This window comes from Nylanderia fulva, unplaced genomic scaffold, assembly GCF_048542155.1.
Source record: "Nylanderia fulva isolate GAGA-0341 unplaced genomic scaffold, ASM4854215v1 Scaffold31, whole genome shotgun sequence".
In the NCBI taxonomy this organism is placed as follows: Eukaryota; Metazoa; Arthropoda; class Insecta; order Hymenoptera; family Formicidae; genus Nylanderia; species Nylanderia fulva.
The window spans coordinates 1,588,614-1,606,404 of record NW_028190379.1 but is presented as its reverse complement, the minus strand read 5'-3'; the positions used below and the strand labels follow the sequence as shown (position 1 = coordinate 1,606,404).

The following is a 17,791-nucleotide window of genomic DNA, read 5'->3' as shown; positions in this document are numbered from 1 at the left end:
CTATCGTATTATTTTTCTCATTAAATATTCTTATTATTGATTGCAATATTTAAACAGATCCAACATTATGTTATGAACGATATAATATAACATTAATTTAATTTTTTTTTATCGAAAATTATATTAAAATGTCTTTTGATAAATAAGTAATTGAACTCGAATTTTAAAGAAAAAGATGTATTTCAAATACAAATAAAAGACAAAATTTTTATTCTAAATTTTGTCGAAAAAAGTAATGGCATTCAGAGATGAAAAAACGTTTAACTTTTAAAAAAAGATTATTAATAAGTTTAAGTTTAAGAAATAATTAATTTTAAAGTAAAAATTAATTAGTTTTAAATTAAATAAGCTAAAAAATTATTAACTTTTTAACTGTTTATTACCCAATCTTGCATGCAACTATATAATAATACAAGTAAAAGGTTACGAATAGATATAGATATATATGTTGCTCTTAAAAATAACATATATATTTAGTTTGAATCTTTTCAGTGCTTTGTAAAATTCTTATTTTCATACTTGTGTATATATATATATACACACACTTTTTATATATTTGCACATATATTTACGTAGATTATATACATATTTTTATCACTTTTAAAATGTTATTGTAAATACATAATGAAAAATAATGACATTCGAGACAAATTGAACAAATTTAAACTGTGTACATGTCATTTTCAACAAAAATATTGTATATCTATTCGCGATTATTTTGTTTTATTAAGTTCAAATATCACTTCTCGCGCGATTGGAAACACATCTTCTCTTCATAATTAAAATACAATCGGTTATAGTAAAGAAAACACCATATATCGACAATGCAAAAAGTTCAAGAAAACTGGACAATGAGATATTTTACAATGAATAATAATAATGTAACATGTAACGTGTGTCTACAAGAGTTTATGATGTTTCAAAATTTGAATAATTTCATGATACACATAAAGAGGAAACATTTAAATCGCTGGAATAAGTATAAGTGCAATAATAATAATTGGATGATTTTTTTGTGGAATCTCTTTTTCTACATATCAAAAAATGATGTCGCACAGTGTCGTTCCTGTGTGAAAATATATCATCTAGACGATAATGTTTTGTGGACAATAAAAAAACATTTAATAGATGTTCATGTAAAAGTTAACAATTATAATTATACTATCAAAAATTGGTTAAGAAGATCCTATAAAGTAATTTCACGTGATAACTGGGGTAGACCAAGGATTAAACAATGTAATATATGCAAACAAATATTTTGTCCATATAGACGAACATCAGATTTATTTGCGCATTTGATCTTTGACGACGACTTAATTCCTCCAGCTACAATACAATTTAGAAGATGTAATAGAGAAGCAGAATGATCGTTAAATTTTAGTAGTAAGTTTTATGATTGATAAAATACTGTAGAGTTTTTTAATTACTCCTTAATTACTTGCATGCACTTTTATATGTAAAATAATTAATATGCATACACATTAGTTTTAATAAATGTTAGCACTTTATAAAAAATTATAAATAATCGAATCTGTTACACTCATTCTGCTATAACATATGTTTTGTATTTTAATATATTTAAATATGTCATATACTTGTTGTTTATTATAATTTGAATATATAATCTGAATCACTATTTTGAAAATATGTGTGCAATAAATGTATATTTATATAAAAGTAAGAATCTCTGTTTCGTTCAGGAAAATATTCTCGTGTTCTCTCGAATATATATATATATATTCGAGAGAACACGAGAATATTTTCCTGCTATATGCTAAATGCTATTTGTGGATTAACATTTTCTAAAACATTTTTATCTCTACTAATTGTAATATTTGAAATTTATTTGTTATATATATATATATATAAGTAGGTATAATAAGATTTACTTTTTTTATAGTTATTTATCTTTTTGGAATATATTTTATTATATTACATATTATATATATATATATATATTCGAGAGAACACGAGAATATTTTCCTGAACGAAACAGAGATTCTCACTTTTATATATATATATATATATATATATGAATTATAAGATAAAGTTTAAGAGTAATAATTTTTTAATCTGTAATTTAAACAAGGCACGTAATCAAAAAGATCTTCATTCATAATACTAATTATTCCAAATCTAATCACTAATTTCATTTTCTATGTAAATATAAGTTAACAAGTCGTCATATGTTTAAGGTTTAACAACAAGGACACAGGTTTTGAAATATTAAAAATAATATGTGTTTATCATGGACATGAACAATAATAACAGCATTTTTATTTTAATGACTTAAATCATGTCTCACACAAACGAACGAAGCATATTGATAAAATAAGATCAAAACTGATTTCTTTGACAAATTTATCGCTTTATCTTTATAATATATATGGCGTAAATGAATTTAGAATTGGAACAAATTAACTGCAAACTTATATTATTTTAATTATCTTTTAATGGTAAGCATCATCACACATTTAAATATTTAAATATGTCTTTATCTAGATATTGGTTATTTTTGATGTATTTTATAAAACATAATTAACTTGTCATAAATTTATATAATTATATTTTTTACAGATATCTATCATATTATACTTTAGGTATTTTATGTCTTGTATAATCTATATAGTTATATATTTATATTTATACAAATATAATATATAATATATAATATATATATATATAGCGCAAAATAATCTCATAACTGTAACTAATTATTTGTAAACATATATATTTTAAATAAAGTATACACTGTAAAAAAAATTTGTAAAATTACATTTAAAATATGTAAAATTACATAAATAATAAATGTAAAATTACATGATAAATAATAAAAAGGTAAGCATTTCTATTATTTATTGTGTAATTTTACATATTTTTGTGTAATATATTACATATTTTTTTACAGTGTAGATACGCACATTTGAAAAAGTCTTTTATCTAGATATCCATTATTTTTTATATAACATATTTATATATATATTCTAATTTATATATAATATATGTGTACAACACATTTTATATAAATATTTTTGTATATTATATATAAAATATCTTGTATAATTATATATTCTACATAAATACTTTTAACAAAATGTATTAAAAATAATATAAGTTTATGTTTTCAAATGTAAATGTTCAATTTGTTTAAATAAATGTATACATTCTTATAAAAAGTTATATGAATATAACATATCAAAAATATAAAGTTGCTAAATTATAATTAATAAGATTATATTTTACATAAGCAAATACTGTTTCTTATACAAACTTATTATTGTTTCAAAACAAAAATATATTATATGTATATAATATTATCCTCTTTACCATATAATTAACAATAATCCAAACGTCTGAAAAATACTTTTCTATTTTAAAGATTTTGTTAATTCATAATCTATAATATTTCCTTTCAATTATATTTACAATTATATTTAAAAACTCATATGATTGATTAACTCTTTCTTTATTCAAAAGTGTAAATTTCTTTTTTGTAAAGCTAATGGAAAAGAAATCCATCTCAATTAAAAACAAAAACAAACGAATTTTTAATTGCAACGATATCAATATTCATCTATAAAAAGTATCAAATATACAGCTTCTTCATAAATAAAATTAATTTCCATTTGAAAAATGCTATTTGTGGATTAACATTTTCTAAAACATTTTTATCTCTACTAATTGTAATATTTGAAATTTATTTGTTATATATATATATATATAAGTAGGTATAATAAGATTTACTTTTTTTATAGTTATTTATCTTTTTGGAATATATTTTATTATATTACATATTATATATATATATATATATATATATATATATATATATATATATATATACATACATATATTTTATTATATATATATATATATTGATATATGTAAAAAAATTTTAATACTGCATCTACATATTTAAATTTTATTACATTTAAATTTAAATACATTTAAAAAATTTTAATACTGTATGACATACATACATATATATATATATGTGTGTGTGTGTGTGTGTGTGTAAAATGGCGGTATCGTTGTAAAGAACAAAAGAACAGAGTGCACGTTGTCGTTTATCTCACACTGTTTTGCACATATCTAAAAGAATATTATTATGATTGAAGTTACGAATGAAAATTTTAGCACGATATATCCGCATTTGGAACGTGCATTGAAAGATGCGAGTTTCATAGGGATTGATACGGAATTGACAGGTATAAATGTCGAGGATGTGAAAAATAGGTTAGTTTTGAAACTTCCTAAATACATGCTCGAATAATATCTTTAGGGAATTTTAATATCATTTCTTTATCATTGCAGTTTGTTTGACTCCATAGAGGAGCGTTATAAGAACCAGAGATGCAATATTCAGTCGTACACAATAATTCAATTTGGTATTACTGCATTCCAACGAGTCCAGAATGAAAATCAGTACACAGCGGAGGCCTTCAATTTCTTTCTGCTGCCTAAGTCTCTTCCTATTCTGTCAAAGAGTAGACAGATTGTTTGGCATATTGCTGCATTAGAGTTCCTGACTACGTATGACTTTGATTTCAACAAAGTATATTGCATTCGTTATGAATTACTTGTAGACTTTAAGAACGAAACACAGCATGTAGTTCAAATTGAAATTCCATTTCACTTTGCTATTGAAAGACTAACAATAAATGTGTATTCAAAACTTTCAGCTTGCTTATAAAGGCATTTCGTATCTCAATGAGGCTGACGAAGCAATCTTGCAGAAACAATTACAGGAGAATGTATTATTTCGCAATGTGGAGAGATCTATATCTTTCCAAGAGGAAGATACTCTCAAAGATTATATCAATCAAGTATCCGAATGGTTGAATACAGCAGGTGACGAAGAAAGTTCTTTTAAAATTGACACTCCTACTCCACTTTTTCAATATCTTATGCACAAGGAGTTAAGAAATTGTTTCCCAAATGTTTGGACCTTCTCAGGAAATAATATGGTATAGTAATCATTTTGTTTCTTACGAGAGACATAAGAAAGCTCAATTATTTTTCAAAGTTCTTAAACTTTCTAATTTTTTAGGTTACAGTTATGAAGATCCCACCAGATTCGAGAAAAGTTTTGGAACAAGAAGAAGGTTTTATACTAGAAAATGTATTACTCGAATCATACATAGGTTTTTCAAAGGTGTTTAAACTTCTGGTTTCTTTGAAAAAACCTATAATAGTGCATAATGCTATGTTAGATTTAATGTTTATACATCAACAGTTTTATAAGCCATTACCACGTATGTATAACATGAAAAATAATTTATCTTCTCTATAAATTAGAAATAATAAAACAACATGAGCCTATTACGAGCTAAGTGAATTGATGTCAAACATATATATTTCCAAACTTTACATCAAATCGTATAAATCTACTTTACAATGATACAATGAGACGTTTCGACGCTTACTTGCTTCTCTTCAGTCATAATTAGTTAAAACATAGTGAAATGTTGGTTAAGCCAGTACAATGTGATCCGTATTAAGTCAATTCTCCTCTAATATGTCCTAGGTCTCTAGTTATATTATAAGTTACTTGAATTTCGGTTATATTGTTTGAAGAAGTGTTATATGTAATAAAAAATTTTAATAATAGAAATCGCGAGACCTAGGACATATTAGAGGAGAATTGACTTTATACGGATCACATCGTACTGACTTAACCAACGTTTCACTATGTTTTAACTAATTATGACTGAAGAGACGCAAGTAAGTGTCGAAACGTCTCATTGTATCATTGTAAAGTAGATTTATACGATTTGATGTAAAGTTTGGAAATATATATGTTTGACATCAATTCACATAGCTCGTAATAGGCTCATGTTGTTTTGTTATCTCTAATTTATAAATTAACGAGCTTATTCATTCATTTAATTTATATGTTTATCTTCTCTATTTGCGATGCAGTGAAAAAAAAATTTAATTAATGAATAATACATTTTTTGCAGAAAAATACACTGATTTCAAGCATAATATACATCAGCTATTTCCAACAGTTTATGATACAAAACATTTAAGTTTTGAATTGAGAGAGATTCTTCCAACAGAACGTAATTTAGAAAATTATTATTAATTTAAAAAATTATAATACATTGTACAATTTCAAGTATATTAATGATATTCTTATTATCTTTGCAGAAAAATGGAAACATAATTCTCTAAGCGGCTTAGTTGAATATTTTACAGAGAAACATTTAACACTTGGATCACCTAAAATTAATCTCCTTTGTAAAATAAATTCAGACAAATCGGATGGTAGATACTTTTTATGCATATATTGATTGTATGCAATTTTATGGCTAATTTAAATTTTGTAAAATTTTTATATTTTTTTTAGTTATTGTACCTTTAACGAAATACCATACTGCAGGATGGGATTCTTACTTTGCTGGTTATGTATTTATTAAAATGGCTCATATATTTACCACAAAACATTATGAACAGTATGTTACATGTTTTGTACACAAAGTCGATAATTATTTATTTTTATTTCTAATAAAAGTATAGATATTATATAAATTAAAATATATATTGCTATGAGTAGGGTATATAGAAAAATCTTATGTTTTAGAGGCTTAACATTGAAGCATTTTACACATACAGAACTAATGAACAATATAAAATGTTTCGCAAATGGTATAAACATTATCCGTGGCAGTACAAATTATTTGGTAAGAAAAATGCAAAGTATCAATTGTGAATGGAAATATACTCTATAAAAAGAGAACAACCGAATGCATATTACATATATTCTTTTACAAAAAGAAAACGACACATTATGATATTCCCAGAGACTTGACGGACCCGAACCTGTATCGACTCGACCGAAATGGCTTTATGTGAAAATGTTAGCGTCAAAGCCGATATCTGCTTTGCAGGTATTGTACCTAATTATTACAGATAACTATGTAATACGTTGTAGGATTCTAAGCACTTTCGTATATTACAATATATGCAAGATATGAATAATCAGTCTACATTGTTATGAAATATTTGCACAGGTAGCAGAAAAAATGTCGACATTCGGTGCGGTTGACGTGAAGCAATATACATCGAAGCGAGTGTTAGTTGCAGTAGCAAATCACGGAAGGTGAGTGATCCATACTGTTTTATCAAATCTTTTTCTCTTTCTTATTTTGATTTTTGTTAAAATCAAAATAAGAAATTGAATAATTTCAATATTCTGTATAATATTACGTGTATATATAAATATAAATATATTGTTAAACATTTTTCGCCCAAAATCTTGTATGAGAAAAATAGGACAACTTTATATATTGAAAAAGAAATGATTCCTGCCAACTGCGTTCAATTTCGAGATATCCTTAAAATAGTGTAACATTGCATTAATGCAACGCGTAGAAAAAAATTTCACCAAATTCGCTATCTTTAAAATGCTTTATTTCTTCTATATTCACAAATAGAAATAAATAATCGACGGAAGGGAGGGAAAAGATATAATAATATAAAACTACTTCGGTAGCGGAACTATTTTGGATGCCTTCCAAGGGCAACTAATGCATTGCATAAAGTGATTTAGTATTTTCATTTTCATACAAAACAGTTATACTGTCAAAACATTTTCACTTGCATCTTTCTTAAAATGCGAGTGAATAAAAAATGTATATGTCACTTAATATTATTTAAGAAGGTCTTCTAGCGTAAACACACAGGCGTTATTTTTTTGTTTATATGAAATTTTTTATACAGAATCTATAAAAGCTTTTTGTATCGGCATTTTTTTCTACATATTTATTAGTATCTACAAAGTGTTCACAAATTTCTTTAGTACAAAAAAATAAAAATTAGCTGCAGTGGACCGCTTTAAAATTATCGATGAAAAAAAAGTTGGTGCATGATGTCCATGATTGGGTCAGTTCTGTTCATTTGAAAAAAAAATCAAAATGATTACCACTGTAGTTAATTTTTATTTTTTATAACAAAAAAATTTGTGAACACACTGTAGATACTAATAAATATGTAGAAAAAATTCCGATAGAGAAAGCTTTTATGAATCCTGTATAAAAAATTTAAAAAAAAAACGAAAAAATAAAGCTTGTACACTAGAAAATTCCTTTAATTCAAAATGAGACTGAAAAGATATGTACATAATAAATTTTTGATAAATATGGTATTGAAAAGAAAAATTATATAATTCTTTAATATTTATCATTGTAAAAATACGAATATAAATCAAAAATAAAATTCGATATACCATTATTCAAGCATGATGAAATTAATGGAATAATTTATCAAGGCTTGAAAAAACAGAATAACTTTTCTTTCTGTTCCCGCTTTCTTTAATTATTATATCAAATGAAAAATACGCCCATAATAATATGTTATAAATTGCAGTTTTAGATGAATTAATGAGCTATTTGATCGAAATCGAAATGTTTATATAATTTTATTAGTAATTTATATAATTATGTAATTAATTTATAAAATTGATTTATATAATTAATTAATATAATTATAGTAGTTTATATAATAATTTTATTAGTATAATTATATAATAGAAGAGGTAAGACTATCGATCGGCATTCATTTGATTGGCGCGATGTTACATTGAATTATCATTTTACGTTCACCCGGCGATTCGCAACACATGTTCCATTTTAGTTTATTTCCTCGGTCTGATTATACGATCGATTTCAATCGACCTGGTTTGTCTAATTCAGATAGTATGCAAACACAAACCGTGGGATATCGCCAATACTGTGAATCCATTACTATTTCGCTTGTTTGTCGGAACACAGTGTTGAGACAGCGAACGCGTTAAGTATCTCGCGGCCATTTAAACGCTGCAGGGGTTCGTGGCAAAACGTACACTTTACATATATATTTTTTTGATTTAACGAAGTAGGACAATATTTTGTGCGATCTGATCTATTGTCGCAGAATTCGCAAAATTCCCTCGTCAATTTTGCGAATATTTTTCTCTCCTTTCGTTTTGTCTTCTTTATATTAAAATTAATGACCATCTCGTAGAATTTTTGTTCTTTTTACAATAAAAGTTTTCCGTAAAATTACCCGTACAAATAATTGACTCGTCGCTGTCACGTTGCGCGTAGGATTTTCTTCGTCATTGGCATCGTTCCCATCTTTATGTCGCTTTTACCAACGAACTTTTGTGGATATATTTACAGCGCTTATTAAAAGATCGCCACTGTCTACACCACCGTGTGTACATTATTACTAACGGTCTATTATTGTGACCTGCTGTGTGCCACACGTGTGCAACTTTTGTCACGCGAAATTGGCTTGACGCGTAATTACGTTTATGTCTTGTCGATCGAAAAACGTCGCGTTGTTATACATCCTCATCTGCGACGCAATGATCAAGAACGATTTTCCTCGGTCGTTTTACAGCGCACGAGACATATTACAGCACTTCAAAAAAAACAAGGAACTTTACGTCGTCCCTTATAATCCGATACGGCACTCACCTTCGATCCAATTCGTATTTTGGTACGTATAAAAAATCAATATGCAAAATTGTATAATATAATAGTTCGATATAAATTTCGAATTCCTGGTTTGCTCTTAAGCATAAATTTCAAATGTACACGGAGAGAATTCTCTCTTAGAATTTGGAAGAATTTTATATTTTTTTTATTTCTCTGATTAATATTTAATTATATCCAATAATATTTAATTCATCACAATAAAAGATGTTAATATATGTACATAGTAAAATCAATCGAACATATTTTATTACCATGATTTTCAGGATAAATTGTAAGAGAAAATTCTTTCTGTGTAGAGGATATGCAAATAAATTTAGATGTATAAATTAGATATATAAATTTAGATATATAAATTTAGATATTTAGATAAATAAATATAGATTGAAATCATCTCTTCATTTAATTTTGTGAAAATCTGCGACGCTTAAACGCGAAAGGAGAATTGAATTCTCGTCTCAAGTACGGCTACTCGTGTTCACTAATTATGCTATATAGCTACATGTCCGAGAACTATCGAGGGATCCATCATCCGCGACAGTTTTTGGGACGTCACGTTTCCACGTGCGTCGATTTCGTTCGGAACGTATCGCGATGTCGTAATCGGGATTTTAATCGGTGATCGATGCGTTGAGGTCGATCCAATTCCTATTAGTGGTGGCAAACGAACGTGAACGCCGAGTTACGTCAAACAAATTAATGATTCTCGACGGACCGCAGCCGCGCGCGCTTCGTAAAGTCCCCCAATTAACGTTGACGTTCCCGTGGATGTAAATTCGCGCTGCCAATTGTTGCGAAGGCATTATACGACGACGTCCTGCTCGTCGATTACCTAACACTCGGGTGAAAGACTCGCCGCCGACGCTTATTACGGCTGCGATTTTCCGCTTCCATCTCAATATCAATCCGCGAATCATTATGCGTTTCGCGTGCAATACGCGTGAAGATGTTAAATTTGGATCGTCGCGATTCTCTCCCGTTTTTCTCTCGCGCGAGCACGTCATATCACCAAGTTGGACATACGAGATTTCCTTGATTTTTCACCCTGCAGACGTTTTTAGAACATTCAATTTTAAACTCTTTATGATCGCGACGTTCTCCTTGAATAGAACGCTTGTTCAAATATATGTTCCATGAGAAGATGCAACGAAATTAATTTTTCCTAAAGCTGTGCTTTAATTTGATGAAAGCGTTTTATAGCGCTTAAAAAATTAATTGGGATATATCGTTGTTTTAGTTTCAAATATTTGTATTACGAAAATAATTTATCGTCATTCATAATTTGTGTATTTTATTATTTATTAATTTCCTTATTGTTTTATTTGTGCGAAAATATGTTTTATGCGCAGAAAGAATTTTCTCCTAGAATTTACCCTGAAAATTATGATAATTGTAGGATGATATGGTATTTCAGAAGAATTTCATGAGTTTCTTTGATTAAATATTTTTGTCACAATAAAAAATATTAATATATGTCAACATAAAATATGTTAAATATAGTAAAATTTATTATGTACATTATTAATATTTTTTTATCGTAAAATAAATATTAATCAGAGAAACTTCAATATCATATATATTGTCCCATAATTAACATAATTTTCAGGATAAATTCTAAGAGAAAATTTTCTTCGTGTAAGTTTGTATCACATAATCGACTGATTTTTTTTAAACCAGGGGCAGCATAGTCGTTTCTAGCGGGATCCTCGCTTTGATGCTGCATCAGAAGTTTCAGAGAGGCTCTTAGATAATTTGTTAATATTTTTAAGAAAATGTTTAGGACGAAGATATATATTCCAAAAATTTAGAAATATATATTATTTGCAATAAGTTTAAACAAATGACTTAAAGTATATTTTTTATCCTTAAATTACGACCCTCATTGAAAGCTCGATACCAAGTTGGCGAACGGATTTATCGGATCTGTCATTAAAATTTGCGGCTCCGAAACACTCGATTTATATAAATTACCATTTTCGATGGACAACAAAGTTATGTAAAAAATGTTTTTTATAAATATAACAAAATGGAAGATAAAATACTTTGAACTTCCTAGCATGATATATTGCTTCATCCTTAAATTACGACCCTCGTTGAAAGCTCGATACCAAGTTGGCGAACGGATTTATCGGATCTGTCATTAAAATTTGCGGCTCCAAAACACTTGATTTATATAAATTACCATTTTCGATAGACAACAAAGTTATGTAAAAAATGTTTTTTATAAATATAACAAAATGGAAGATGAAATACTTTGAACTTCCTAGCATGATATATTGCTTCATCCTTAAATTACGACCCTCGTTGAAAGCTCGATACCAAATTGGCGAACGGATTTATCGGATCTGTCATTAAAATTTGCGGCTCCGAAACGTTCGATGTATAAATTACCATTTTTGACGGACAACAAAGTTATTCATGGATCCTGTAAAATCGAGCAAACACGCACACGCAGATCGTAATAGGGGAACCGTAGAGGCCCGCCGAGGTACAGAAATGACAAGCATTTTACGCTTCACCGCAATGTGCCCGTCGCCATTCTGTTTAAATTTAAGATTCAGCTCGGGAGCGGAATCTTTGCGGCAGTTGTTATTATTATGACTCGTGGCGAGAGCTCGACGAGTTTTAAGTCGGCCGGAGCTTAAAGCTCGTTTTCGAACCGAGAGCAGGAAGTGCTTCTCCACGCTCGTTTGCCAAAGAAACGCTCCCTCTCCTTCCTTTTTTTCTCTCTGTAAAAAAAAAAAACAATTATCCCCACATATTATCACGTCGGTCCATCCGTCATATTTCTTATTTTCACCCCGAATAATCATCCACTCGTGACGTGACGTTAAAATTCCACAAGTGTGAGAAACGACTTTTCGCGAAAATTTAAATGCGAAAAGCAGCATTAGACAAATTTCTCGCCATAAAATGGGAAAGAATATTTGTTCTGTATTTAACGCACGTCTATTCGGGCGTATAGAGAGAACTATGGCAACGGACGATGATACATTCTACGATGAAAGCGCAAAGATACACGAGTACTTCTCGTCCGCAGGAGGAAGAATCCCGCGATATCTCCGCGAAAAGTTTTCTCTGGCCGCTACCCAAGGCCAAAGCACTCGAAATAATGCGGTAGCAATTCGTGTGGGCGGTCGGACAGTCAGCTTCGGTCGGCGCTGGTGCCCGATGACAGGTGCGGACTCCTCGGGATGAATCCCTTCCATCTCGCTCACGCGCCGCGTAGACGAGGTAAAGGTCGTCCGCGTGGGCTCGAACCCAGGGCTACGGAATTGGGTTAATCAAACTGCGAAGTTCCCCACCGGTAATCCGTTTATCCTTCGTCGAGGCGCGTTTCCTCACAACTGTCGATTGTTGTCGCGAGACTGACTCCAGTCGATCCTTCAAGACAAAGACTATATGGAGAATGAAAGTAAAGGGGTTGCTTATCGCAGAAAGATTTTTATGCCGGGGATTTTGTAAATTATTCAGAGTACGCTTTTATTGGAATCGCGAAAAGCTGGCGCTAAATTTTTGGTAAATACATACAGGATGGTTTATTATAGCCGCGTATTGAATTTTAAAAATATATTATTTAAATAGAAAAAGTATTGAGGCAGTCCTCATTTATATTGGCCATTTGTAATTTTTGCTCTAGAAATCTTTATAACAATATATTGAGCGTGGGAAAAATCGCGTGAATTTATATTATTTATTCTTCTCTCATATCTGAGTTGTTTATTACGTTATTATATTTACTGTGATAATTATTTTCTTCTTCATCACATTTTTACTTGGTTATCATAAATGTATGTTTAAAAATAAAATATAAGAAATATGCATACACCGCATATATATAAAATGAATAAAATCGAAATATGTGAACTGTTTAATATATATATATATATATATATATATATATATATATATATATATATATATAAGTATATTTACAAGTTATTTAAATAACTTGCAGTTAATTTTTCTGCAATGAGAATTTAATGAATATTTTTTTAATATTACATATTTTTATGACAGAAAAAAATATCTTCGAGTTATGGAAGAGAATACGAGGACTTTATTAATTAAACAAATTTATGCTATATTTTTTACTGATCTTAATATTGTTTAATCCAGTGGTTTTTACTCCGATAATTTTTTGCGTTGAGGGAAGACCGAATTGAGATATCAATCTCGTGTAATTGCACATGTGTAGGTGTACATTTTTGGCATACAATCAACGTATACAAATACAGAAAATATGACTTTGATATGGCTGGATATTTTTCAAATTTATAAAATCGGAGTTGTGTGTAACGCACGCGTTCAGCAAATGCATGTACGAGTATCTGAAGTTGAAGATGTTCTCTTCTCCCAAGAGACGTTACTAATTTTCAATCTACCGAAGCATCCATCATGCGCAAGTATGATAGCATATCATCGCAAAGTACCGCATACATTCTGTAAAATTTATTTGGTCGCCATTATACTCTTTCTACAAGTCTTCATATTACTCCATTGATCTACAAAATATTTCATATTTTTTCTAATATACGAGAAAAAAATGGTGCTTCAATGTCGAATTATAGTTAAATCAACAATTTTTAATTTTCTTTAAACCCTGAATGAAAATTACTATTTTATCATTAAATATTCTATTATATAAATATAGATATGATTTTGTTATTATAGTGATTTTTTTTAAATAGTACATTTTTTAACACAAAATCTTGTTCTTCCGAATACCAAATTTAGCAAATTATCCGGAATGAAAGACTAATGAGTCACATATCTTACATCAGGAATATCTTACATCAGAAATATCTTACATCAAACCGATTTGTCTTAATAATGTAACGTGCGGAACGACGACGAATCATCAATTCGAAGTGGGACAAAGCCACGAGTATTAATGGAATTTCCCTGAAAATTGGCTGCCGCCCGACAATGTCGTATCTACCTAAAGCAACGCGTGTCTGTTTCCACTTGAAAAGTGTTCTTCCCTTCAGCTCCATCGTCTCCCCGTTTATATCTCGCATTATGTATATATCGCGTGTCCTTTATCCTCGTCGCACGCCTTTTCTCCTTCTTTCTCTCGCGACCGAGCTCGTTCGTCGCCCGTATAATTGTATCTCGTGACTGCCAGAAATATGCTTTGCGAACCCACCTATCTGTTCGCCTTCACCTATCGGTGCCGTTCCCAGGACGACGGAGGAATCGCCCAGCACCGTAGAGACGATTGAAAATACTCCGTCGCGGGCTTCTCTCGGCGGATTTCGAAATCCTCGCCAAGATGCGGCATCGCGCCGCCTGGCATGCCTTTAGCACCTGTCGCATCGTTCCCGAACGACAGTGGAAATAGCTGTCGTGCACAGGAGACCGCGCAGAAGCTGAGGAGCGCGAGTAAAACACAGGCGCGCCGAGATGATCCCTCTCTTTCTTTCTTCCACTTGCCACTAACAATTCCAAAAAATTGGAGCTTCAATTATATATTTTTAAGTCTATTTTTTAGGCATCTAGGAAATATCATAAAAATTAAAAAAATATTTATATAAAAAATTATTTATAAAAATGTTTTTACAAATATTTATATAAATAATTATATAAAAAATATTTGTAACAATATTTATATAAAAAATATTTGTAAAAATATTTATATAATGTTGGCTATATCCATCAGTTATAATTTTTAATAGACTTATACAGGGTGTATATCTAAATAAGTACGAAAAATTTTAGATGATTCTTTGTCGAAGATTAAGGGGGATTTCTTATATAAACATGTACTCTTATATTCAACCCTATAAGGAGTTACATTTTTCTAAAGAGGAATGTAAATATTTATTTTTTTCTCAAATTTCAGATAAATAAAAAAATGAAATTTTGTGAATATTTTTCGTTTCATTTTGTTTAATTTGTCTGAAATTTGAGAAACAAGTTTATACGAGGATATTTATATATGCGATATATGCATATTTTTTATATTTTAATACTTTTAAATATACATTTATGATAACCAAGTAAAAATGTGACGAAGAAGAAAATAATTATCACAGTAAATATAATAACGTAATAAACAACTCAGATATGAGAGAAGAATAAATAATATAAATTCACGCGATTTTTCCCACGCTCAATATATATTGTTCTAAAGATTTCTAAAGCAAAAGTTATACGAATGGCCAAAATAAATTAGGACTGTCTTAATACTTTTTATATAAAAGCTATCTATTTATATATTCGTCGCGGTGTCCGTTTATTTTAAAGAGGGATATATTATATAATCTGCGCGCGCGTGGATTCGATGAGACGTCTGTTAGATTACATCTGCTGTCCCTCATTTCGATGTGTTTGGAAAACTAAACAGACGCAACAGAGCGAAAACTCGAATTCTCGCGGCGATACACACTGTCGGATGATGAAAAGAATAAATAAGATTGATTCTATCTAGTCAGACACACCGGGGATCCTCGCGGATAGTCCCAACGGGTTTCTTGTTCACAAATTCTCTCCACGACTATTTCGGTCCTTAAGCTGAAACGCGGAAATAGCCTAGCCTAGCCCCTGGCCTAGAGCGTAGGCTTGACCGGCCGTAATAGCGGCTTTCTCAAGGATCCTTCGAAACGTCACGTTTCTTTTCGTAGATTAGCGAACACGGCATCAGGACAGAGTATTTTCTCGTGTCTGAAGAAAATTCGAACGGGTTTTCCGAAAGTAATATTAAAAAAAAAGTCGACGTTAAAGTGGGCGAAGGAATCCGCAGATGAAGCAAGAAGAAGAGGGAGAATGATATATATATATTTGTTTATATATGTATTTTTCGAAAATATATGTAGATTATATGGATGAGATATATAGAGAATCGGTTGCAAAATACATTGAATAATTTTGGCACTTTTCACTATTATATATATGATAAAGTGATTATAATATTGTCATAGCATGCTATGTAAAATTAAACTAATTTGTTAGAAAAATATTGCAAATAACCAAAAAACAACATTTTTTTTCAGATTGCGAATTTAAAAATCAAAAAATAATGAATTGATTATCTCGGTTATTAAAAGAGGTATAAATATATTATTAGTTATTAAAAATTGATCAAGAAATATATAACTAAAGGGTGAGACGGTATTTTAATCGTATGAAGAAGTCAGAGTTGACTCCCGTATTTTTATCACCCTTGTAACGTATAACCGACAACAACCCTTGCTTTCATATCAGACCTCAAAATGTTCTTCCTATCATTGCGTAATAGTGCATCTTTTGCACGCTCTTAAGAGGATGAACCTGCTTTGCCCTTTCCTAGAACCTAAGATATTTTCTGTAAAAACGTATCTTTGCTAAGCCAATGAAGCACGACGAAAAAAAATACATACACCCTCCAGAGATACCTATATTTATTATTATATAGTTAATATCCGATGATTAGCAAGAAGTGTGATATATTTCGTAAAAATTTATCTTTCCAAGAGACACAAATAACGATCAGTTATTTAATAAGAATCCCTATAGCACATATATTTATACCTAGGGGAATAAGATAACAGATAAAAATAAAATAAAAAAAAAAGATAAAAAGGTATTCGTGAAAAATGACATGACAGACTCTATCAATATTTCTGTCTGTTGAATTACGAAGCCTGAAATGACATTTGCTCGTATTCTTACGGCTTCTCCTCTATCTGTCACATCGTTATCTCGCTGCGATATCTCGGCCTGCTCGTTATCGGGATCGCGAAGCTCGATAATTCGCGTTTGCGAGATCACGCATAGATCAGCCGCCAAGTCCGGAGTCGCGCGCGCGAACGCGTATCCTTGCGACTATTTTTGCGTTACGCGTTTCGACATGATAGATGAGACTTTTCTGCGTTTCGACGTCGCGGGATCTGCCAAAGATTCCCCGGCACACGGCGATGGAGAACGACGAATAATTTAGGATCACCTGTCGCGCGAACGCGGTCGTCGAATCTTTCATGGAGAATCGAACGGCACATTTTTTTTCAGAGTCCTGATTTAGAATGTTGAACCTCGAAATATTCGCCCACTTCCGATGCAAAGTTTTTCTATCGCGATTTTAATATTTCAGTCATTATTTCTATATGTTCCACAATATTAATCGCTGAATTTTTTTATACTCTGTCTTTTCTTGAATATAATATTTGTATTCGATATTTTTTTATATTTCACAAATCGTCTCCTTATGAATTTATTTTGAAAAATAACTCGAAGAATATTTTTAAATTCTTGATGGAATTTTGAGCTTTGAAATATTTGTTTGCAACTTCTCTTTTAAAATTTGAAATATTTTTATGATCTTATTTATT

At 29.9% G+C, this 17,791-nt stretch overlaps 1 protein-coding gene and 1 long non-coding RNA gene across 3 annotated transcripts in view; one reads left to right on the top strand and one right to left on the bottom strand.

The window, feature by feature from the left end:
• Positions 1-17,791, bottom strand: part of LOC146722481 (uncharacterized) — a 37,771-nt gene that overhangs the window by 969 nt on the left and 19,011 nt on the right. The gene's annotated exons all lie outside the window — the stretch shown is intronic.
• On the top strand, positions 4,023-11,543 carry LOC114933925 (pre-piRNA 3'-exonuclease trimmer). 2 transcript variants are annotated; one of them, XM_029306519.2, is made up of 12 exons: positions 4,023-4,236; positions 4,315-4,555; positions 4,683-4,967; positions 5,051-5,255; positions 5,964-6,065; positions 6,154-6,270; positions 6,353-6,458; positions 6,587-6,686; positions 6,807-6,893; positions 7,017-7,105; positions 9,388-9,486; positions 11,160-11,543. In XM_029306519.2, the coding sequence occupies exons 1-12, from the start codon at positions 4,109-4,111 to the stop codon at positions 11,227-11,229; spliced, it is 1,629 nt and encodes a 542-aa protein (XP_029162352.2). In that variant the 5' UTR covers positions 4,023-4,108; the 3' UTR covers positions 11,230-11,543. The 2 variants fall into 2 exon arrangements, with proteins under 2 accessions (XP_029162352.2, XP_085340867.1); XM_085484741.1 differs by lacking the exons at positions 9,388-9,486; positions 11,160-11,543 and having other exon boundaries at positions 6,781-6,893; positions 7,017-7,080.